At 44.0% G+C, this 23,907-nt stretch overlaps 2 protein-coding genes across 2 annotated transcripts in view; both read right to left on the bottom strand.

The window, feature by feature from the left end:
- Nucleotides 1-85: 85 nt before the first annotated feature.
- On the bottom strand, nucleotides 86-12,086 carry cds1 (CDP-diacylglycerol synthase (phosphatidate cytidylyltransferase) 1). The gene is made up of 13 exons (XM_077601103.1): nucleotides 11,596-12,086; nucleotides 8,366-8,520; nucleotides 7,427-7,523; nucleotides 7,242-7,339; nucleotides 6,681-6,820; nucleotides 5,807-5,865; nucleotides 5,550-5,632; nucleotides 4,875-4,962; nucleotides 4,646-4,714; nucleotides 3,739-3,897; nucleotides 3,545-3,664; nucleotides 3,364-3,467; nucleotides 86-2,096 (listed from the first exon to the last, which is right to left on the bottom strand). Exons 1-13 carry the CDS (start codon nucleotides 11,683-11,685, stop codon nucleotides 1,973-1,975), a joined length of 1,386 nt encoding a protein of 461 aa, XP_077457229.1. The 5' UTR covers nucleotides 11,686-12,086; the 3' UTR covers nucleotides 86-1,972.
- A 402-nt stretch (nucleotides 12,087-12,488) lies between these two features.
- Nucleotides 12,489-23,907, bottom strand: part of wdfy3 (WD repeat and FYVE domain containing 3) — a 40,951-nt gene continuing 29,532 nt past the window's right edge. Inside the window, 24 exon segments of the mRNA XM_077601107.1 lie at nucleotides 12,489-14,436; nucleotides 15,363-15,560; nucleotides 15,638-15,749; nucleotides 16,421-16,645; nucleotides 16,736-16,867; nucleotides 16,938-17,031; nucleotides 17,497-17,679; nucleotides 17,744-17,923; nucleotides 17,995-18,153; nucleotides 18,290-18,444; nucleotides 18,996-19,137; nucleotides 19,199-19,411; nucleotides 19,495-19,586; nucleotides 20,072-20,225; nucleotides 20,312-20,418; nucleotides 20,487-20,604; nucleotides 20,706-20,825; nucleotides 20,917-20,971; nucleotides 21,056-21,136; nucleotides 21,811-21,896; nucleotides 21,972-22,092; nucleotides 22,163-22,311; nucleotides 22,468-22,637; nucleotides 23,090-23,591. Of these exon segments, the coding sequence (XP_077457233.1) occupies nucleotides 14,316-14,436; nucleotides 15,363-15,560; nucleotides 15,638-15,749; nucleotides 16,421-16,645; nucleotides 16,736-16,867; nucleotides 16,938-17,031; nucleotides 17,497-17,679; nucleotides 17,744-17,923; nucleotides 17,995-18,153; nucleotides 18,290-18,444; nucleotides 18,996-19,137; nucleotides 19,199-19,411; nucleotides 19,495-19,586; nucleotides 20,072-20,225; nucleotides 20,312-20,418; nucleotides 20,487-20,604; nucleotides 20,706-20,825; nucleotides 20,917-20,971; nucleotides 21,056-21,136; nucleotides 21,811-21,896; nucleotides 21,972-22,092; nucleotides 22,163-22,311; nucleotides 22,468-22,637; nucleotides 23,090-23,591 (3,669 nt within the window). The 3' untranslated portion in view covers nucleotides 12,489-14,315.

Raw genomic sequence — 23,907 nt, 5'->3', positions numbered from 1 at the left:
ATGGAAAACAAACACGTACATTTTCATATTTTGTCTTTGCTCTAACGCTCTAAATAAAAAAAACTACTCCACTAAACAACAAAACTCCGGACTTTTTTAAAATAACTTTATTTACCCCACGTTAATCTCAAACCCTCCATCAACATCGTCACCGTAATAATAAACAATCAGATTAAATATTCACAGAATTATAAATAAAAAGCAAACCATTGCTCAATGTTCCAGTTTTTTTTTCTAAAAATAATCTTTTGTTTAAAAAAAAATAAGCCCATCACCCCCAAAATAAAAAAAAATTAAAAACTTCAACTGCCCCACTAATTTCACGGCCAATCACAATTGATTTCAAGTCTGCGAAAAACACATTCTAACCATCCAAATCTATATATTTTTTGTTGTTTTCATAATTTCCAGTGTCAGTTTTTGGGTTCAACCATTCCTTCAAAATGGACAATGTTCAAAAGAGTGCTTATTATTTTGACCGCTAAGAAGCAATAATAATAATAATAATAATAATAATAACTTAGCTTACAATTAGCTACTGTCACATTTTTTTGCACAAAATCCAATTGACCCGTTCCAAACTCCCACAAGAAACCCCCAAAACTGCTAATATATTTTTCCTCATAACAAAAACAGCACTGCATGACATGATACTTTATAAAAACACAAAATAATGACGTCATTCAAGAGCATGTAAAGAACAAACCAGCTTGTGCTACCCCACCTGACCACTAGGGGCCAATGAAACGGTTTCAACTCCCCGCTAAGCTTCAAAATGAGTATCTTCACAGAGGATAAAAAATATACGCGGCGTGAATTATCCGAACGGAGGCTCTCCTATTTAATTTCAAATATTTTCTTGTTAAACAGTGTAAAACTAAAACTAAACTAAATCCCACTTATTTTGAGGTCATCCTAATTTGAGGGTTGCTTTTTTAGCATTTTTTTCGCTTTTCTACTGAAACCCACTCAAATGGTCCCGGTTCAACTTTTCAAAATAAAATATTCCGGAAGACAAAAAAAAAAAACCCAAAAACTCAAGTATCTGGAACAAAGCAGCAGGAAGTAAAAAAACAAAAAAAACACTTTGGTAAAAGCTCTTCTCCATCTGCCACGTGGCGACAACATTTGGAGAGAATTTGCATCAAATATTTTCACTTCAAATATTTTTGCATAAAATATCTTTGCGGCAAACTAGATTCCTTCAAACTACTTTGCGCGGTAAAAGCACGGATTCAAAAAAGTGGCGCTCAGTGCGGCCCGCGTCGTTAGCGGGAAGAAATTTTTAGTGCTATTTTCTTTTCAGTAGTACAATGCTAATGGTTTTGCAGCTAGTTACCTTCCTTAGCGAATAAAAAAAAGTTTATTGCGTTAACATTTTGTCAATGGAAACATTTCTCGCTCGGCCGTACAACTACATGTAGCAATAGCATGTTAGCTTTCAGCTAGGAAGCTACCGCCTATTAGCATCTCCGCTAGTTGCTAGCGTATTTCCACCTGGTGCAGAACATGCTGGTTATCTTTTTTTTCCCACTTTATACAATTTGATAAACTACTCTTAAAATATAAATCTTTGTTCCTATTTTAACTCTGTTTAATGTGTACATGCTAGCTAGCTACATAGTTAAGTTGTAATATCTTTGCATATATTAACATCAGTAGCTATACATTAGTAGCACATTTTTTTATGTACATTAGCGTGTAGCATGTCCGTGGTGTACTTTGGCGACGGGACGGGACGGGGGCGGGGTCTAAAGTGGGCGCTTCCCGACATATTTGTGGGCGTGTCAGTGCAACGTGGGCTTTCGCCGCTTCCTGGTCAAAGATGGCGGCCGGACGCTGAGCTTCGAAGTCGCCGGAAGACTTTTTGTTTTTGTGGGGAGGGTTTTTTGTTGTTGTTTTTTTTGTTGTGTCTGTGTGTTTTTTGAATCCTCGGTGAGTGCAAGTTTGGTTTTGTGCGGATACTCGCCCCTCAGGCTGTAGGGGGCAGCAACCCTCGGTCCTTCAGGTGCGAGGTGAGCGTGTTGAAGATGCTCACCTGTTGTTCGGGTTGCAGCATCATCAGCTGCTGCAGGACTTTACTCGGGTTGGGGCCCCTGTCCAAACAAAACATGGAGACAATCAGATAAGAGGAAAATGTCAATTAGATTAGATTACATAACTTTATTCATCCCGTATTTGGGAAATTTCACTGTCACAGTAGCAAGAGGGTGAGAATACAGACACAGAAAAATACATTTTAGACATAAATAAATAGGTCATAAATAAGCGTGTTGCTGAAATATATATACATACATATATATACATACATACATACATATATACATATACACACATACACACATACATATATATATATATATATATATATATATATATATATATATATATATATATATATATATATATATATATATATATATATATATATATATATATATATATATATATATATATATATATATATATATATATATATATATATATATATATATATATATATATATATATATATATATATATATATATATATATATATATATATATATATATATATGTATGTATGTATGTGTGTGTATATATATATATATATATACACATACATACATATACACACATACACACACACACACATATATATATGTATATATATACATATATATATACACATATATATACATATACATGTGTATATATATATAATATATATACACACATATACACATAAATATATATATACATAGACGCACATGTATACATACAGTTGGTCTTAACATTAAAGATAAAGATATCTAATGTAGAGTCTACAATTTTGAGATTTTCAATGTTTTTTGTGCAACTGAATACACAAACTGTGAGCCGTAGTGGACGGCAACAAAACGAAAAGAAAGCCTCAGTATTTGGCTGATCATTCGTTACAGTATTTTACGTTTTGACGTGAACGGTTGCATTTTTTCAGTGGTTTTTTTTCCTGTGAGTGGCGAAGCGATCGCTAATACGAGAGGAGTATACTACTTCTCGTTGGCAAGTGGTCGTGCGCTATCCTATTGTGAGGACATTTGTGTGCATCGTTTTGGGAATATTTTGAAGGGAAGACAAACGCAAACAACCCTCGATAGGTTGCCTCTGAAAGTCAGGGTGGAGGCGGGACAAATAGAGCTAACCCGGGAGAAGAAAGGTATCAAAATGTCAAACTAAATTAGAATTAAGTTTAGTGTAAGGTTAGATTTCACTTATTTTTTGTCATCCAAGTTCATTTAAATTTGTTTATGTGATGTTACAAGTGCGTTGCCGTGCAAAAAGGCGCAGACTTCCTGACTTTTTGGGCAGCGAGCTCAATCAAGTGGAATTTTCTCTCCTCACCTGATAAAACTGGCAATGTAAACGTGGGTGAAGGTGGCCATGAGATACTGACAGTCGAAGCGGTCCATGATGCCGCCGTGTCCCGGGATGGTGCTGGCAAAGTCCTGGAAAGGGAAAAAAAGGGGCGGCGGTGACGTCGGGCCGGGTCGGAGACGGCGCCGAAACGGGCGGCTGAGTTCACTTTGATCTTAAAGGCCCGCTTGAAGCCGCTGGCGAAGAAACCCCCGAAGGGCCCGATGAGCGAGGCGAAGGACGACAGGAAGACGCTGTGGATCTGGAAGGGGTACAGCGTCACCGTTTCCTGAAATACAGATGGGTCAGTCGTGGCGTGTTTAGCGCGAGGGGTGCGGTTTGAGGACGGGTGGGAGGTCTCACCCAAGATGGCAGAATCTCCCGGGCGACCGCGGGAAGGCGGTACTGCTGCGGCACGAACAGGTCGGACGGCTCGCATTCCACCGCGAACAGGGTGCCGCTCTCGCTGCTCAGGCCCACCGGACACACAAAGTACTGGAACTGGGACAGCAGCCACGACAACTGCGTGATAAAAACGCAATCTGAGTCCTTGGCTCCGGGTTTGTTGTGTAAAATTTATAATGTGAGAATGAAGTCATATTTGGAGAAAAGTCATACAATTATTTGATTCAAAACATGACTTATTTTTGGAAGTTGTTGAGGGTCCGCAGATATCAAGTTTTGATGATATTGGCTAAGTCAGTGTGAAAAAATGGATTTTTGAATCATTTTGGTGGTTTGCTGATAAAATTTTGAGGAGAATGACTATTGTTAATATAGGAGACATGATTTTATGAAAAGATTTTCAGATGCTGGTGTCCCTTGAGATGTTTTCAATGTAAAAAGTGTGCCGCAGCCAAAATTGGTTGGGAAACACTGGTTTATTTAATATTGTTTGGACTTTAAACCCCCCATGACACCCCCCTAGTGGCCAGTGAAATACTCTCCAATTGTAATTTGCATTTTTCCCCACTACAGTAATCCCTCGATTATCGCGGTTAATGTAGACCAGACATGGCCGCAATAAATGGAAGCTTGCGAGTCCCACTGTGGATTTTCACATTTTTATGAACTTACAAAAAAAATGTACAAAAAATAAAAATTCCCCAGAAAAAAATCTGCAATGTAGTGAAGCCGCGATATTCGAGGGATTACTGTATTTCGATGTTTTTTTTATTGTTAATGTAGTGCACATGTTTAGTTTTGTTGCAGTTGTGTAATTGATGTGTGTTTTGATGGCGTGTCAACATTGTGCAGTTTGTGCTCTCACAATGAATCCAAAGACGACAGTGGAAAAGTAACCGCCGATGAATCCTTCCCACGTCTTCTTGGGTGAGAGCTGCGCACACACACAAACACACACACACACATTTAAAGTGGTTTTCACAAATATGCATCAAGTCTCGTGTGTTCCTGTCGAAACTATTAATCTTTCCTCAAACAACAAAAACAAAAAAGGCGCGTGACTATGTCAACCTTTGGGATCTATGCAACGTCACCTTGATGAGCGGCGTGCGGCCGAAGAAGAAGCCGAACAGGTAAGCGCCGATGTCGTTGCAGATGACGATGGAGATGGGCACGATGAACCTGAAGAAACAACACGTCGCAAAAGTCACCATTTTTATCCAACAAACGGTCAATTCCAGAGACCGTGTCGATTTCAAAATGTCGCCTTGCCCCAATACAAAGCGTCACGATACGCCGCTTCATATGAATCAAGCTTGTTTGATCATTTCAGTACATTATGACCTTTATCAGTTTGTTAAGTTGATTCATCGACTTTGACAAAAGCAGTTGTAAGCTTTTATGAGGTAAAGAAAATGACAATGACAAATAATCGCAAGCCTTTCAAACTGACACTTTAACAACAATGACAGAAAACTATAATTAGCAATTCATGAAGAAATAATTCGCATTTTTCTTTGACCTGCAGCACCTCAAGCCATGAGTGACAATATTTTGTGAAACAGCAGGTGGCAGTAGAGCTCATCTGTCTTTCCCAAGAATGCAAGCGAGCGATTCAATTGGGAAAACGAAGCTTTTTGCAGCCAATTGGTGATTGGTTTGCTCTCAAGGGGCCTCATTTTCTTCCCCAAAAAAATTGTCATTTATGACACGGAAACGCGAGTGAAAATCTGTCATCCCATCCCTCGTAAACGTCGAGCGCGGCTTACCAGATCATTCCTTCAAACAGGTTCTGAATGACAAGGTGCGACTGAGTCACCACGATCAACAGCGTAACGTGGGTCCACGCAAACTGGAATGGCAAACACACAATCACACAGAAACAACATGTAAAGTGTCGTTGGGACCCGTTGATTGACAGATGAATAACGGGCGCATTGCAAGGAGATGACTCATTAGTCCACGATAAAGCAAAACCAAGCGTGTGTGTAGCATTAGCGGCTAGCAGCGTCGTTTGTATACACACCATGTAAAACTGCAGGCGGTAATGTTTCTTCACTAAACTCAGCACAAACATGCAGAATCCTAAAAAAAGGAAAACATGCCATCAGAGATGTTAAAAAAAAGTCGTCAAAAATGCGTCATATGTCGTCCAGCTTGTTCTTGGAAGACAAAGCTTTTTCCGCATACAACAAGTATTAACACATCGGGTTAATATAGTTTAATATAGTCAAATTATACATATACATTTGATTCATTTAGTTTTGAGCAATACAGTTATTGTTCATTGTTTTTTTAGAGTGGATTTTCTCTCAAATGATTAGTTCTACTTAAAAGTAGTATTCTATTTACAGTGGTACCTCGACATACAAGCAATTTGAGATACGAGTAAAATTTTGGGCAAATGTTTATCTTGAGATAAGAGACAAATTTTGTTATGTTACGAGCGTGTTGCCGTGCAAAAAGCCCCCCACTCTCTCCCCTCCTTGAAATCCGTCTAATTTGTGTACTATTAAACGCATTTTAGTACTATTAAACCACTAGTTATTTGTTACTTGGTTAATAGATGGCGAATTCGAACAAATAAAAATGTTTTTCCAATCCAATATCCGGTTTTGGGTGTTTTTTCAGAGGAATTAATTTGTTTTTAGTTCAATTCTATGGGAAACGTTCATTTGAGTTACGAGTAAATCGACATACGAGCTCAGCCCCGGAACGCATTAAGCTCGTATCTCAAGGTACCACTGTATAGTTTTGCTGGGGACGTCAATTTTCCACTCAACATTTTCAGCTTGTCAATGAATATTGTAAGTGTGGTTAGTGAACATTGTGGCGGTAAGTTAGGTCAAAAAGTTGCGGGCGCGGGGTGATATACAAAGTTAGCCGTTAGCTTAGCGTACCTGCTAAGTACAAGGCGAAGGAGATGAATCGGTGGTAGCGTGACAGGAACTGAAGAGGCTCCTCTCTCTGCACCAGAGCGCCAAAGTACTCGGCCAGGGTTTCGCCGTAGAAGAAGTAGTTGACGCACACCAGGAAGTACCTGGAATCCAACACAAATAGTTTTACAGCCAAATAAATGCATCCTAGATCCAAAGGGACTCGTAGTTTTCTAGCGCGTAACAATTTGTCTTCTTTTTTGATAAACGTAGCTAGCCTAGACGCAATTTGGGTCACTAAAAAAATCGAAATAGGATCAACTATCGTTTTTGAGTTTCAGTTTTGGGGGATTTATCGCCTCCAGTGGACAAAAGCAGTAGTGCAAAAGTCCACTTTTTCGTTCCTAGTTTTTGGGATAATCAAACTTTGACATGAAATATCTTGACGCAACAAGAAACCAAAGCCGATGTCTATCGCCGTCAACGAGTTAATCATCCCACGAGACGGCTTCCACGTCTGCCCGTCGTCTTCCAACGCGGCGGCGATCTTTGAACCCGGCGCTTGAAACCCCGCCCCCTCCTTACCAGCTGAGCGTGCGGAACCAGGGCAGGTCGTAGGAGCGGTAGACCTTGTAGCCGATGGTGATGATTTCCTGGAAACACTCGATTTGCACCGTCATCACCTGAGTGCAGATTGATAGCAATTTAGCCGCTAGCTCGCTAGCGAGGAAAACAAAGGCCTTCCCACGGAGGAAGGAAGGCTGACGTACCACAAATATGAGCGCGATGGGTCCCAGGTAGATGATGAGGAAGAAGCCGGAGATCATGGCCAGGGATAAAACTCCGCGGATCCAGTAGTTCTTCCATCTGTGGACGAAAAGACGACAGAGTGCGGTTTTTTTTTAGCGTTTGTGTCCGTGTGAAAGAATTCTTCGAATATTTTTGGCTTCCGTGGAGTGTCAACAAAAGGACTTTCAGTCCGTAATTGACTCCAGTTTGGCTAAAAAAGCATCGCTTTGTGTTGGTTAATTAACACTCAAACCGGCTCAAGTTAAAATAATAATAAATAAGGGCAATAAAATGTCATTAGTGGACAAAGAGAAGCAAAGTGTTTTAGTTTTTTTTCTTTTTCAGCCCATCTTGATTATGATCATAATGTTTTTTTTTAAGTTGCTTTTCAAGAATCTTTACTAAAAACCTGAGAATTAGCATCACTTGCATAAAAAACTTTATGGCCAATATTTGAATAGCAAACAATTGACAAAGTTTAGAATGTGAATTATGCAATTTTTCTGTGTTATTCATAAATTCCGCGCAGAAAACTATTAACGGACACTAACAGAAGTCTAAATAACTAAATTAACAATTTCCTTTTTGCAGAGTTTAAGCAGGTGAGTGTTATATTTCTTGTGTATGAATATTTTTGCATAAATATACATTGCTCTGAGAGGTTCAACCCAATGCTAATTTTCGTTACAGCTTGAATAGTGTATTCCATTGTATATTAGCATTGAGCTAACGTTTTTTTAAACAAAGATTTGATTGTATTATAATGCACGATGTGTGTCATTTCTAATTCGTGTTTACGCTTGTGCTCAATTGGAGTGTTCTAAACACACGATGGGCTTTTTCAGTCCAGAACGGTCTGTGGTGACCCCCCCAGAGAGGCAAAAAGGGGGGCTCGGACGAGTGGAATTTGCTAGCGGTACCTGGGCGGGAGCCCCTGCAGAGCCTTGTTTAGACACTCTGGCGTGTTGTCCGTGTCTGCGGTGGACGACGGCACGTCCGATCCGTCCGCCTTGGTGTCGACGTCGCACTCGGCCTCCTGCAGGCCTAGCGACCTGTCGTCGTCGCCCGCTGCCTCCTGAACGCAGAAAAAAACAATCCAAAGTTTAGCACGATTGGCATTCGCCAGGCGTGGTGCTCGCATTGTTTTGTACTGATGCAAAAATGTCAGCGGATGATTGAACAAATTAGTCATACCTCTACTTACGAATGCCTACACATTTTTTATATGCAAATGAGTGATTAGAGAAAAAGATCCAAGTTACGAAATCCCCCAAAAGTAAATGCATTTCCTTATCTGTTATTTTATTTTGAAAATATTTTCATGGAGGCAGTGACAAACACGGGTATTACGTGTCCCATAATAACGGCGCGGGGCACATTTTCATATGCTTTATTTATTTTTTAAGACATTAATAAATCATTTCTTTATAATTTTCTCCATTTTTGTGTTTCCTCCCATCTTCCATACAAAATTGGGACACATTGACCCATTTTAAAAAGTGTAGTTGGTAGTTTTGCGAGGACCGTGGAGCGAATTAGAGAATTTGCATATAAAGTACACCTCTACTTACGACATTTTCAAGTTACGAAAAAAGTTCTGGAACCGATTAATTTCGTAAGTAGAGGTACGACTGTACAGGTCAAAAAAGTCAAAAGAAAAGTACTGCATTTTTTCCATATACATCAACTGGTATTGTGACACCATACTGTATCTATGACATAGCGATATTAGGCCAAAAGAAATGGACAAAAATCAACCAATTTCGACAAGAAAAATGGAACGAAGCGAAACGGTTCACCTGTCAAAAATAGCAAGAGCGCCCTCTTGTGGAGAAAACGCATTTCTTACCGTGAAATGAAAAGGGTCATATCGATATTTTTAAAAAATTAACAGGAAAGAGGGTGAACTCCGCGCTTTCCATTCACATTGACGGCAGCGATTTACGTGAAACGGTCGATTTTTTACGGCACTTTGCAGCCGCCTCGTGATTGCGTACTGCAAGCTTGTCATGTGACTCCGTTGTCAAGTCTGATGAGTTAGATTATTGATTCATTGGTGAAACCGGTGCAAAAATCAAGTCAAGCCTAACAAGAGTAAAAATGTAACGAGTCGAGTAGTAGAACCTACTCGAGTAAAAGTTAAAAGTAACAAAACTTTTTTCTCAGGTGACACAAGTAAACGTAGCAAAGTAGCTAACGGTAATGCGTAATTAGTAGCCGGGCTCTACAAGGAAACGAGAGTGATACTTTTGTCAACTAGTTGACACAAATCCCCGAGCCGCAAACCGTCTCTAAAAAAAAAGGGCAACTGGCAGAACGGGTCCGGCTGGGCGTCGCTCGCGTTTCACTGCTTAGCTCATTCACTAGGCCGGCTCGAGCCTGCCGAAAAGGGAAAGCAAATCGAGAATCAGTGCACGGTTGACATCTTTCTTAGCGTGGAAACTATTGGTACATAACCTGTTTTCGAGTTGATTGATTTGGAGAATCTGCTGATCCGATAGCCAGGAAATGTATTAAGTAGGGGGGAAAGTACTACAGTAATCCCTCGAATATCGCAGTTAATGTAGACCAGACATAGTTGTGATAATCGAAAAAGAAGGGTCACCCATATTATAACTACCATATTTTTTTGAGTAGCCTTATTCAAAACTATGTAAATTGGTGTTCTTTTTCCCCAGGATGGTTGCTCTTAAAACTCCTCTTGTTTATTCATTGATACATTGCTGCCTTTTCATTCCCAATTTGATTCCAGTAATAATCGATGTTGTTGCCGTCATCACATGATGTTTCCAGGTTTCAATTTAACACTTCAGAAATCAGATGACTCAGGGGGGGACTGGGAGGGGGGTATTTTCAGCCCTTACGCAACACTGTTTACAAGTCCAATTCAATCCCAGGCAAAATGGATTGGACGTCAATCGCCGTCAATGGCTGCCAATGAGTTCATACTCCAAAATAAATACATTTTAAAAACACACAACTCTAAGCTTTAAAAACAATGACGTCATCGGGTCCAATTCCTGATCGCAATAACTAATAAGAATAATTAAACACATGATAATAATAATAATACTAATCCCCACCAACGCGTCCCTAAATAAGACTATCTTGAAAAAGACGGGTTGACAAATCAACATATCCCAGCCAAGTTTGTTGCTATTTGTTATTTGTTGCGGACATGAATAGTTTTCTGTAGACCTTGGTGTCACCAGATAGGAATGGTCCCCAAAGTCCGAGCGGTTCAAAGGTCAAGGAGACCCAGCGCCACAATCACCACACCACACCCTCCCAAGGCGGGGTTAAAGGTCAAAAGTCGACATCCGGCAACCTCGTCTCGGCCGTTATTTAAGACTCAAGTTTATTGCGCTAATTATTACAAATGCTGCATGTGACGCAAAACTAAAACTACTTTCCCAAAGATTGGCCTGTGCGGATGGACTGTGGTCCAGAAGACACGGAAAATAATAATTAAAAATAGTTTGTTTAATAGGGGTATCTCGTAGATTAATTTTCTAGCATATGTAAGGATAATTGTGGTATCGCAACGTTGAGATGATCATTATTGTACCGCAAATTGTATGGTATCACGAGGTTACTACCTCTAGTACTGACCGAACGGTCAGTGGTTCGAATCCCGGCTAAGACAGCTCACGTGCTCTTGAGCGAGGCACTGAAGCCTAATTTGGCAGAAACACCGTTGGTGTGTGAATACGTGAATTTGAAATGTGGTTGTTCTGCTCTCAGAAAGGCGCTGTAGAAATAAAGCTTGATTTCTTACTACACTTTTCACTGGCGGTGAATGAGTTAAGACGCGGCTGTTGTGATTTTCCCAGCCAAATTGAACAGTTTGGACTTCTTGTCTGACAACAATTATCCTAAATGAAATAACTTTCTAGGTAACAAATATCATGACTAACAGACGTCAAATGTGATAATTTAAGGATATCAGCCCACGTTAGTAAGAAAACCGCTGTGTTGTAAACAAATGAATCAAAGCGAGGCTGGTTATTTTTAGCTCCCCGAAAGGGATTAGCCACTTAGCACGCTAACAGGCTAATCATTAGCCTCCCGTCCCGCTTCGGTTCGGCTTCACAAGCTCGTCTAACTGGCCCCACCGACGCGCATACTACTTCATATTTATTCTGCCTACCTTGTCGCTGAGGTTGTCAGTGCTTTCCGGGTCCTCCCCAACGCCGTGGTCGCCGCTGCCGCCGCCTCCTCGCTGCCGGAGCTCGGTCATTTCGCCGCCGGGACGTTCGGGTAAGCCGCCCCCCCGAGGAGAGGTGAGGGGAGCCCGGTTAGACGAGCCTCGCCAAGGACGGCCGCTCGTTTGCCCGCTCTGGCGACGAGTGTCCTTCCCTGCCCGTGTGTTCCGACGTCAACGCGTCCTTGGGTTTTCACACGTCAAAGGCCGCGGGAGGCGAGAGAGGGAGAGACGTGTAGAAAAGGTCCAGCGACGTGACGTCCCGGCCCGCTGACTGGACTCGGACTGCGTGTTTGTGTTTATCACCGCAGTCCGTGGTTCTGTCGGCTCGTCGACACAGCGTCACTGCGGGGAATGTACTTCCGGAGTGTTGAGTTTCAAAATAAAGCAAGAGGCAGTAAGGATGCTCGTGGCATAATATAACTTTGGTGGTCAAAAGGACATTCGCTTCGTGTGCGGCGACGCGAGCGCGGATTGGACGCGCGTTTGCTGCATTTGACACTGCAGATAACGTTTACGCATGCGCGCGGCGCTCTCTGACATCACCTAGCAACCACAAGCAAATACGACACCATTTGAGCAAGAAAATCGGTGCCATCCTATTAATTCTGATTGGGGCACAAACTGGGGAAATAAAGGGTATATTTTGTGATGGGCCATTAAAAAAACAATATAAATAATTTTGACTGAATTTAGTTGAGAATTCATTATGGAAAACATTTAAATATAAATTAAAAACACATTTTAAAAGCCTAAATACATATGAATAAAACTATAATAATTGAAAAAAATGAAAACAATCATTATAAATCCACTTTTTCCTGAAAAAAAAACAATCGTTTAGTGGTAAACAGCAATTATTTATTGAAATGCTAAAGAATAAGTAAGCTCTATTGCATTATTGTAACATCTTATTTCCATGACAAGTGTGTAAGATTTGTTCTTTTTTTTTAAACAACATGTTTCGTGGCGTGTGAACACAAACACACGAGAAAAGGAGGAAGAAGAAGAAACATTCAGGTCGTGCCGACGGCGCGGCAGATAGCAGCCATCCGCACGGGCGCTTTTTTTTTCTTTTTGCCGCGATTTGGCGTCTCTGCGGGTGACGAGTGTCGGTCGGTCGGGCCCAGCCCTCAAAAAAACAACAAAAAAACTTTCCTTTCCCAGAAAATGCGACACCAACGCACGAAAATGACGACAATGGCGACGAGAAGAAGAAACAAAGTCTTGTTGTGGATACGGCGTCCTCATGCGACAATCCGGGAAAAACAAACAAACAAACAAAAACGATGTAAAAGCAGCCGTGGTTGCATAAATACTTTGTACACGTGAAAATTTGATATAAAAACTCAAAAGTCAACTGAAGAAATGCTCTTTTGTACACAGGTGATTGACAAGGAGGCGTGGACATAATGACATCATCATCAATGGCCGACGTGCGCGTGCACCTGGTTGCAGCCATTTTGTTTAGTTTTTTAAATTGACCTGCAAAATGTTATACTTGATATGAGAGATATTCACGAGAGCATTTTCGAATGTCATGAACAAACTCTGACCTTAGAGACATTCACTTTAAGTTGGACCTTTAAGTATGACCCTCGTCAAAATAGATTGGACGTTTAGTGCCGTTAATGTCATTCACAGACATTCATGGCGGCATTCACAGGCTACTTCCTGTTCATACAGGGTCACATCTTGTTCAGTAACCAAAAATCAACAGGAAGTGACCAATAAATGTCCCCAAAATCAACAGGAAATGACAAGAGGAAGCAGGCTCCTAAATTAGGTTGAACTACTATTGCTGTCAATGCCACTTAAAGACTATAACAAAAGTTGAACAATTTCTCATAACTGTAAGTTCTTACCATGTTTTCAAATGCGCTAAAAAAACATGTTAAAATATGGTTTCCCATTTGAACTAGTGCCACCTAGTGGTGTGGAGTAAAATGGAATGTCAGACTTTCTTCAATTAGGTTGAACCATCATTTTAGAAAAGAAAATACATTTTTCTTTTGGGGGCGGGGGATCTTAACACCACTCTTGTTATTTTATAGATTTTAATTAATTTTTGGCTGCAACCAGGTTTAAACCACGCCCACACACGCCCCCAAAAAATACATCCACATAATTAACCGGTGTTTTAATGCGTCTACATTCCTGCTGTTTGCAATCCAAACGACATCTGGATTATAATTAATGTCCACGATCATGATGAGGATGACGATAATCACGGCTGTCAGCAAATTTCATCTTCATATTTAAAAAAAAAAAACTGACACTTACATTTACAAGAAAAGTCCCTTTTGATAGAAAATCCTGTACACAAACTCAATCCTGACCCGACATTAGGAATAACGTTATTTCCACAAATAAGATATGACATTTCAACATCAACAGTCTCTTCTGGAAGCAGCGACTTCATTTGACCCCCCCCCCCAAAAAAAATAAAAAATAAAACACTGTTGCATAATGAGTGACATGATTGATGAGTGACATTCATATCTCTTTGCTATCCACCCGCTAGCCGCTATGTTACATTGGACCTTTTTTGGGGTCCAATTTGCAAGTTAAAAAGGCTGTGCGTGTGTGTGTGTGTGTGCGTGCGTGTGTGTGTGTTTATGTACACTATGAACAAACACACCTGGGGGACGGACGGGATGGGTCGCTCAGCTTTTGTGTTCGTCGTTAGCCGTGCGCTCCAGCTGGAGGTTGCAGTAGCAGTTGTGGCACACGCGAACCGGAGAGGAGATCTTCAGACGCTTGATTTCCGACTGGAAGCGACTGCACCTGCGATAAAAAGGCAGCGCTGACGAGGGCGGACCGAGGTGCCGTGGCGTGAACGCCAACGGCTGACCGAGGCGCCTGGCAAACTCCTTTTTCTTGCTATTCGACTAAAATGTGAAAAGAAGCCTCGCTTTAAACGACGACGGTTATTGAAAGTACTTTTTTCTTTCAAGAGTTTGACTTGTAAATTCAACCATTTCTCAAATCTTGTAAATGGGGAGTGGCCCAACAGGACGGGGTGACATGGTAAATGCCCCAGAATGAACAGGAAGTGAGCTAAAAGGGCACCCAAATCAACAGCAAGTGGGCTAAAAGGGCTCCCAAATCAACAGGAAGTGACCCGTAAATGCCCAATCAACTGAAATTAATCAGCAAGTTTCAACAGAAATTGCTTTTTAAAAATGTTTTTTTAATCAAATGATCACAGTCACTCCTCCTGCTAAAAATGGATTGGACGTCTATGGACGTCTATGGCAGCCAAAGAGTTTAAAAAAATAGAAAAAATAAGTGAATGGCCCGGCGGCTTGAGTGGTTAGCATGGCAGCTTCACAGCTCGGGGGTCCTGGGTTCAAATCCAGGTTTGCGTGTTCTCCCCAGGCCTGTGTGGGTTTTGTGTGGGTACTCCAATTTCCTCCCCATTCCAAAAACATGCATGCTAGGCTGATTGGACACTCTAAATTGCCCCTAGCTACGAGTGATTGGTTGTTTGTCTCCTCATGCCCTGCGATTGGCTGGGTGTCCCCCGCCTCTGGCCAAAAGTTGGCTGGGATAGACTCCAGCACCCCCCGGTAAAGCGGTCAGAAAATGAAATGAAAATAAAAAACATTTTAACACACAGCCCTCGAAAAGTCACGTGATCGGATGGAGAACATTCCTAAAAGTACTACATTTGAAATGATCGGAATGAAGGCGGGGTGGGCGGGACTTACTTCTGACAAAAGAGTTGTCCGCAATTGCGACAGTGATGGCGCCTCTCGGTGAGGGAGAATCGAACGGCGCAGCCCGAGCAGCTGTCCACCACCTCATCTTTCACCCAGTGGTCGGCGGCCGAGCGGCCGGGCTGCTCGCTGACCGACCAGCTGAAGACGCGGCCCCGCCCGTCGCCCACTAAGATCTTGCCGTGGTCTCTGGCGGGAGGGGAGGGCAAAGGTCAGCCGGGGAGGGGGGGGGCAAAGGTCGCCGGAAATGAGGGACGGCGACTCACTTGGAGATGGCCAGCGCGCTGATCTCGGCCGGGTGCGCGTTGTCCTTGCGGTCGAACGCCGTGTGCATGGTCAGTTTGCTGCGGAAGACCAGCTGGCGCTCCCACCGGTAGCCTGCGGGCGCACGTTAGCGGCGGGCACAAGTTAGCCGCAAGCTATCCCAGCTAACTATGGGCAGGAAGCGGGTACATGCTGCATTTGTTGCCTACCCAATATGTTGACTACTTATTTATGACTTATGTATTATTTATTATTTATTTATTGTTATTTATTTATTGTTATTTATTTATTATTGATTTATTATTTATTTATTTATTTATTATTTATTCATTATTTATTATTTATGTATTATTTATGTATTATTTATGTATTATTTATTTATTATTTATTTATTATTTATTTATCATTTATTCATTATTTATTCATTATTTATTTATTATTTATTTATTATTTATTTATTATTTATTTATTATTTATTTATTATTTATTTATCATTAATTAATTATTTATTTATTATTTATTTATTATTATTTATTTTTTTATTAATCTGTTTGTTGTTGTTATTTGTGCACTTGTTGGTGAAGCTTTAAATCTCATTATACTTGTATAATGACAATAAAAGCATTACATTAGATTCAACTCAATTTCTACTGGAAATCCGGGATCGGACCCTTGATCTCAGAACGTTAAGGCAGACGTGCTAACCACTCAAAATGATGTATAAAACGGGGGACAAAGTATCAAATTGATCTAGAAAATGGGATTTCTAGGCAAACGACGCCCACCTGCTCGGAGCTGGTTGAAGGGGCGCGGCTCGGCGGCGCTCGGGTGCGGTGGCGGCGGCTGAGCGCCAGCGTTGCCGTGGAGGCGCGCCCCCTTGCGTCTCGCCTCCGAGTAGTTGACGAACACAAAGCCGTCCTTCTCGTCCACGCTCAGGCTGTCCGACCAGCGGCGGGAGTCGTCCGAGCCGCTGTCCATCGACCAGGACGCGCCGGCTCGCGTCGATGGCCCTGAGGGGGAGGCACGGATTGGATGCTAGATTCCCTTCTGAGTTAACGTCCAAATGAGGGACGGACATTGAAAAAAAAGGGCGGAGTCACCTCTGGGTCTGCGCACGGCGCCGCTCGGCTGACCGGGCGACTCGCGTGGGACTTTGTGCTCCCGATCGAGACCGTTTCCAGCGACTTCTCCGTTTTCGCCCTCCGATTCGCTGCTGTCATCGTCGCCGCCCTCTGAAGAAAATCGCATTATTATTATATATTTTTTATTTGTATTTTTTTATAAATCCTAATTTTGACTCACCAAGTTTATCATCTCCGCAGCAGTCGGGAACGTCGGGCTCCGCGGGTTCCGGGGCGGGGGTTTCTGGGACCTGCAGGAACTCCATTCTCCAGAACTGCAAAAGCAACAGAGTCTTGACATTTCCGGATCTGCCTTGAACGCATCACAACATCATAATAATCCCACTATTTTTTGCAATTCACCTATCAAATAATTAATCATTGATAGTGAATCATGACTAAATTCAAAATAAACTTTGTGATTATTTTTCGCTTTAAATTATTTTTAAAAATATATATTTTTAAAGTTCATAAAAATGGGTTTTTCAATTATTGGAATTTTTTATATGCAAAATATCATTTCCTTATAATTTTCTCTCATTTTCTTGTGTTTCTTTTGTGTGTGTCAAAGTGGTGGCCGTGTGAGGACCGTGGAACCAATTAGAGAATTTACATATAAAGTACACCTCTACTAACTACATTTTCAAGTTACGAAAAAAGTCGCAAACACGGTACTCTTTGACCCGATTTTGTCATTGAACGAGTGTCGCGTAGGACTCGGCGGTAAGCCCCTCCCTCACCCTGACCACGCCGTCCGAGTGTCCCGTGACGATGACGTTGTGCGTGTCCCACTCGTTCATCTCGGACACGCAGCAGCACGCGATGCTCTGGCTGCGTCCCGTGAAGGTGTTGGCGCTGGCGATGGGGCTGCCGTTGATGCTCCACACGTGGATGTGGGTGCCGGCGCATGACACGATGTCGCCCTGGACACACACACGCACACGGGCGTCACAACGGGTTCGACTTCACGTCGACGACTCGCCTCACCGTCAGTTCGTTGATGCAGAGCGCGCAAACGGGGGCGCGGTGGCCTCGCAACTGCGTGACGAAGGACAGCTTGTTGAGGTCCCACACGATGCAGGTCCTGTCCCGGGAGCCGCTCACCACGATGTGGTAGGCCGACGACGCCGTCAGGCAGGTGACGGCGTCCGTGTGGCCCAGCAGCGCCTGGGTGGGGGCGGGGTTAGGGGCTCAGCGCGGCGTCCCGGCCTAAGGGGAACTCGCTCGTCCGTCTTTACCTGCTTGAGAGTCAGCGTCTTGGCTCGCTCTTTGGACGTCCCCGTCTCCCAGACGCAGATGGCCGTGCTGGTCCCGCCCGTGATGGTCAGCTTGGGGTTGGGGCAGATGGCGCACAAGATCTGGCCCCACTCGGACAAGCACTCGTACACCACCAACGCCTGGAGGGAGGGAGGGAGGGGCATAAATACACGTGGAATGTTGAGGAATAGAGTCCAGTTTTTGCTTGACTGAAAGAAAGGATCTACTTGATTGTCTGTTAGGAAAAAGTCATTCACCCTAAGCGTAACCACCGACCTTATCAGACTCGTAATTGGCCAGGCGGCAGCTGAGGTCGGCGTAGCCCCACGCGAAGGTCTTGTTCCAAGTGGGAGGAGCCAGCACTTTGTTCTGCTCCACCGCCAGGATGCCTTTGTCGGTGCACACGATCTGACCCACCGGTTCTTTCAGCTCTGCCATTCAAACAAACAAACAAAAAAAGGCCAAGTTACCTTAAAAGGTCTTTGTTTTAGCTCATTAGCTGCCATTGATGGCATGAGACGTCCAATCGGAGTTATAAAGTGACTAGTTAAATCATCCATAAGTATAATGCAAAAGACCCTCTTTTACAATATTTTCATAGTACAGTGGTACCTCTACTTACGAAATGAATTGGTTCCAAGACTTTTTTTGTAACTTGAACATTTCGTAACTTCATATGTAAATTCTCTAATTGGTTCTACTTGTACCATGACAATAAAATCATTCAATTTCAATTCATGACAATGTTTTTATTTGCCGTAGACGTTCATTTACGCAAAATACAAATGTCTACAATGTATTTCTTTTGCTTATTATGAATTTATAGACAATAATGTAAGCACATCACTTGACTTCGATCCTACTTTTTATGTGGTTTGACCTCATTTCAATTGGACATTAATTATTATGAGACCAAAACAGCTGATGGCATCGTTAACACTAGTGTGAGTGTGTGTGAGTGTGTGTAAGTGTGTGTGTGTACCTTTGACAGGAGCCAGCGAGGGCCGGAGGTTGTCCAGGTGATAAAAGAAGATCTTGTCGCCACTGGAGCTGGGCGGGACGTTAGCCGCGTCGCCGTTAGCCTTGCTGCGCACCCGTTTGGGCGGGTGAGGCTTCTTAAACAACTGCACCACATTTTCCACGTTAGCAATAGTCGCGTTAGCCTTAGCCCTAGCTAGCTAGCACCTGTTTGGGGATCTGCCCAAAGTTGTTGATGAATCCGATGGTGGCCGTCTCCTTGAGCGGGTCGTTGATGTTGTAGATGTCCACTTGGCCCTCGTAGAAGAGATGGTGGAAAACGTTGACCGCCTCCACGGCGGGGGGGCCTTGCTGCTTGTAGCCGAAGATCAAATCGATCCACTCGTGGAGGTGCGCTGACACGTAATCGCACTCCAGCGCCTGGGTTCAAAGACGCCGTTAGGGTTTTTTAAGGGTGCTACTTCCAAGTTAGCGGCGCGGCTCGAGCGAACCGGCACGCCTACCTCTCGGTGCACGCGGATGAATTCCCGTGGGTCGCCCTTGGCCCATGGAGGAAGGATGACGTCGCCCAGTTTAGTCCCGTTCTGCTTGGCGCCTGTTAGCGTCAAAGATATCTTCGTTAGCGTCAAAGACACCTCCGGTAGCGTGAAAGACACCGTCGTTAGCGTCAAAGATATCTTCGTTAGCGTCAAAGACACCTCCGGTAGCGTGAAAGACACCGTCGTTAGCGTCAAAGCCACCTTCGTTAGCATCAAAGACACCGTCGTTAGCGTCAAAGACACCGTCGTTAGCGTCAAAGACACATTCGTTAGCATCAAAGACACCGTCGTTAGCGTCAAAGACAGCTTTGTTAGCGTCAAAGACACCTCCGTTAGCGCCAAAGACACCACCATTAGCATCAAAGACACATCCACTGGCATAGAAGACACTGCCGTTAGCGTCAGAGACACCTCCGCTAGCATCAAAGACCACTTTGCTAGCGCCAAAGACACCTTGGTTAGCGTCAAAGACACCTTCGTTAGCGTCCAAGATTTGACGCTCTCGCGCGTTGGTACACTAGCACGTCCACCCCCGACTCACCCAGGTCAAAGTTGTTGGAGTTGAGGAGGAATTCGGGCAGGTAAAAAAACTCGGGGATGAGCTCCTTCACGTCGGCCATGTTGTGCTTGGCGGCGGACAGCCAGGCTTCGCGCACGCTGTGGAACATCCTGTCGGCCAGGTCAAAATGGCCGCCCTGGAACGAGAGGAAAGCGTCACCCCACTTTCCTCGCGGAACGAAGGAACCAAACCGAGCGTGTTGTTGGTCTTGCTTTTCCTCACCTGTAATCGCAGGAAAATCTGCGTGAAAGGCTCCATGCGCACCAGGTAGGAAGCCACGATCATGGCGGACGAGTAGTGCGTGCCGTAGTGGTAGGCGGGAGTTTCGCCTGCAGGAAAGAGAGACAGACGGTCCGTCAAACGCTCGCCGGCCGCTCGACGCGCCCCTTTTTATTACCGTTTGGATCCTCCCAGTCTTTGTAGCGTTTCTTGTACTGGGTCAACCGGTCGTCCGTCTGGGCGCCCATGGGCTTGGCCAGGTTGCGGAAGGTCTTGGGGTTGTTCAGGTCCAGCTCCTTGAAAACGGACAGCCGAGACTCGAGACTCGGGACTCGGGACTCGGGACTCGGGACTCGGGACTCGGACTCGCGGCTACGGGTTTCCGGCTAGGGCTCACCTCCGAGTCAAAGTCGGCCAAGATCCAGGGGAAGACCGGGTACTGCATCAGGTCGTTGTAGGAACGCCCCGCCAAGGTGTTGAGGTGCATCAGGTACTGGAAGTTGCTGATCTCCCCTCGCTGGAACATTAAAAAGAGCCATTGAGCTGAGAATGGGGGGCGGAGTCTAACGCCAGGAAACGACACGGACTGACGGATGGATGGTTCTCACCTCCCAGCGCTGAGTCACGGACTTCTCGCCGACCAACGTACTGAGGAGCCCCGACCTGACAACAGCAAAGGAGTCATTGTCAGCCATTTTGTGTCGTCTTGAGCTGACTTGACGACGGAGACGGGACGGCCGGACGCACCCTTGCTCCACGCTGGTGTTGGGCCTCTGTCCAGAGACCGACTCGGAGCTGTCGGCCAGCGACGGCACCACCGCCAGGAACCTGGGACGGACGGACGGACGGACAAGTCCTTGCTTTTCATAATAAGATTTTTTCTTCAATGCTGAGTCGTAGTAGCAAGAGTGGTTTTTGGTTACGAGTTTCAGCGTAGATTTTGAAAATTTTACTCACTTAAAAAATAAAATAAAACATTCCCCAGAAACAAATCGGCGATGTCGTGAAGCAGCGAAAGTTGAAGCGCGAAAAAGCGAGGTATTACTGCACAAATGCAAAGATTAAATGACGTAAAATCTTTATCAAATATTTCCATTAAAACAATTTTCTTTTAGCTCAAACTCCTTGATAGCAAAATTTCACCCGCAACTTTAAGGAAAAAAAATCTAAAATAACTCTTTCATCCTCAGATATTCCCCATATAGTAACACTAAGGAAACAAATGAGAAGCTAGCTATCCAAACAATTTTTGAATTAAAATGGCCACATTTTTTCCCACTTTCTTCTATTTTTGACCATCAAATGAAAACAACCATATCTATTCTTTTCCATGGTTGATCAGCACCAAATAAAAAAAATAGAAAGACTTTCAAACCCGCACTTTCGACATATCTTAACTGCAGCAAGGATTTTTTTGTTTTCGTTTTTAACATTGCTTCTCCGACGTCGTTTCACAAAACCGTCAGATAATAACAACTAGTCCCCGACGGACAATTTGGTACCTTTGGTAGACTTTGTTGCGCACGCCTTTCTGGAAGGCCAGCAGGTAGTTCCTCCCGTCAGCGGAAAAGACCTCCACCGCCATCGGCTGTGGCGACACCAAGACAAAGACGGCTGAGCGAATAGTCAAAACAGAAGTCACCCGCAAAAAAAAGGGGCTCACCTGCAGCAGGTATCGCCGTTTGTGGACCTCCTTGATGTCCTCGTAGGCGAAGATGCTGCACGTGCGCTTGAGCTGACTCTGACCCTGGCGCGCCCCCCTGGGGATGATGGCTTCGTGCAAGCTGAAGTCGGACGGACGAGAGCGTTAGAGGGCAAAAATGGCGACCAAGGGGGTCTTCCGAGGTCACGTACTTTGGCGGCAGCGTGTCGATGTCTCGGATCTCCCTGGACACGGTCATGGTGTAGCCGTCGATGACGTAGAAGTGCTCCTTGCCGAAGAGCAGCAGACCCTCGCTGGTGTCCAGGCCTTGGACGCGGGCGCAGCGGTACATGTGCTGGATCTGAAGCAACCACAAGATTAAAGAGTTAAGTTAAGTTAAGTTAAGTTAACCGGAGGAAGGCTTGGCGAGGGTTGGCGAGGGCGGATGTGATGGATTCAGGGGAACACAATAATGTTTAGGAAAAGAGCCCAATACAATAATCGAAGTCCCTCGTACCTTCTCCCCCTCCTCCAATAGTCTCAGCAAGGCGGTGTTGTCCGTTCGCTGCTGGTGCTCCTCCTCCGAACCTCCCGAATCCAGGAGCTGATCCTGGATCTGGTCCTGAGTGTCCTCGTCGCCGCCGTCTGCCGTGGATCGGGAGCGCTTCAACGGCGCCTTCACCAGACCTGAGGGGGGAGCAAAAAATAGATTTTTTTTCAGCCATGTGGTGCGTTTAGGCACATCATGTAAAAACAACGATCCATAAATCAAACCACTTAGAGAAGGTGAAGAAATTCACTCTTCTACTATGCTCCGAGAGCCGTTTCTGCCCCCCATAAAAAAATTTCAACTCTCTATGATGCACGGTTTGGACAAACATAGCGGGAGAATCTTAACATACACACACATCCATCCATAAATCACGCGTTACAAGGATTAAATAATAGAAAATGTGCAGAACGTTCAGAAAATAAATGAGAAGCACTGAGTTAACCTAATCATGAAAGTGGCTAAGCTAGCACGCCAGATGGTTTCTTCTGTGTATTTGCTATGAATGTAAAACACGTCAATCTGGGCAAGATCCGCCCACCGAAAAAAATTGAAATGTCTTCATGCCGTTTCCCAATTTCAGTTTCACCTTTGACCCTGGCGATGGTGTCCTCCCCGTGCTCGGGTTCGTGTCGGGCGGTCTCGCCCTCGCTGCTGTGCTCCACCGAATGTTGGTACATTCCGGGGTTGCCCGACAACAGGCGCATGTAGTACTCCTTGCTGTCAGCGCTGATGGCGCGGCGGTAGCGCACCGGTTTCTGACGAATGACAGAATTGACATATAAAGTACACCTCTACTTACGAAAACAAAGTTCTGGAAGCAATCCATTCAAGGCGGGCTTTTGTACCTGCACGGCGGCGTTGGTGGCGCTGGCGTTGTTTTCCGTCTCGGGGATGTAAGGGTAGTGGAGGTAGAACATGTCGTTGCGCACCATCTTCTTGCGCATCCGGCACGGACCCTCCGTCATCTCCAGCACAAACTTATCCAGGTGGGAGCCGATGGGGGGCCCCCAAAGCCCCCGCTCGCGGAGGAGCTCGTACTCGATGGACGCCCATTCCTCCGTCACGTACTTCAGGGCGTTCTGCTGACGCTGCCAAGGCACAAACCATAGAAATTACAGTAATACCTCTATTATCTTAATTTTTTTTTTTTTTAAGTTCATAAAAATGTGAAAATCCACACTGGAACTCGTCAGCGGAAGCCATGTCTGGTCTCCATTAACTGCGATTTTCAAGGGATTACTGTATAGTCAGTAAGCAACAACAACAAAAATTAAATATCCTAAATAAGGGCTCTACTTTTACCTGAACAAGATCAAAATAAGAAAAACCTGCATTCATTTAAATATTTTTAAAAAAGAAAGTCAAGGATATTAGTTTTTAACTGTATTTGTATTTATATTATAA

The sequence above is a fragment of the Stigmatopora argus genome, chromosome 5, assembly GCF_051989625.1.
Source record: "Stigmatopora argus isolate UIUO_Sarg chromosome 5, RoL_Sarg_1.0, whole genome shotgun sequence".
NCBI lineage: Eukaryota > Metazoa > Chordata > Actinopteri > Syngnathiformes > Syngnathidae > Stigmatopora > Stigmatopora argus.
This window is presented reverse-complemented; position numbering and strand designations above follow the sequence as displayed.

What these genes read in the sequence shown, in the direction of transcription:
- cds1 (XM_077601103.1), bottom strand. Translation starts at nt 11,685, where the DNA reads ATGACCGAGCTCCGGCAGCGAGGAGGCGGCGGCAGCGGCGACCACGGC. An exon ending in CTTCGCCTTGTACTTAGCAG is followed by an intron (nt 5,866 to 6,680) that starts GTACGCTAAGCT and finishes TCCTTTTTTTAG; the next exon opens with GATTCTGCATGTTTGTGCTG. An exon ending in AGCGGGCCTTTAAGATCAAA is followed by an intron (nt 3,468 to 3,544) that starts GTGAACTCAGCC and finishes TTCCCTTTCCAG; the next exon opens with GACTTTGCCAGCACCATCCC.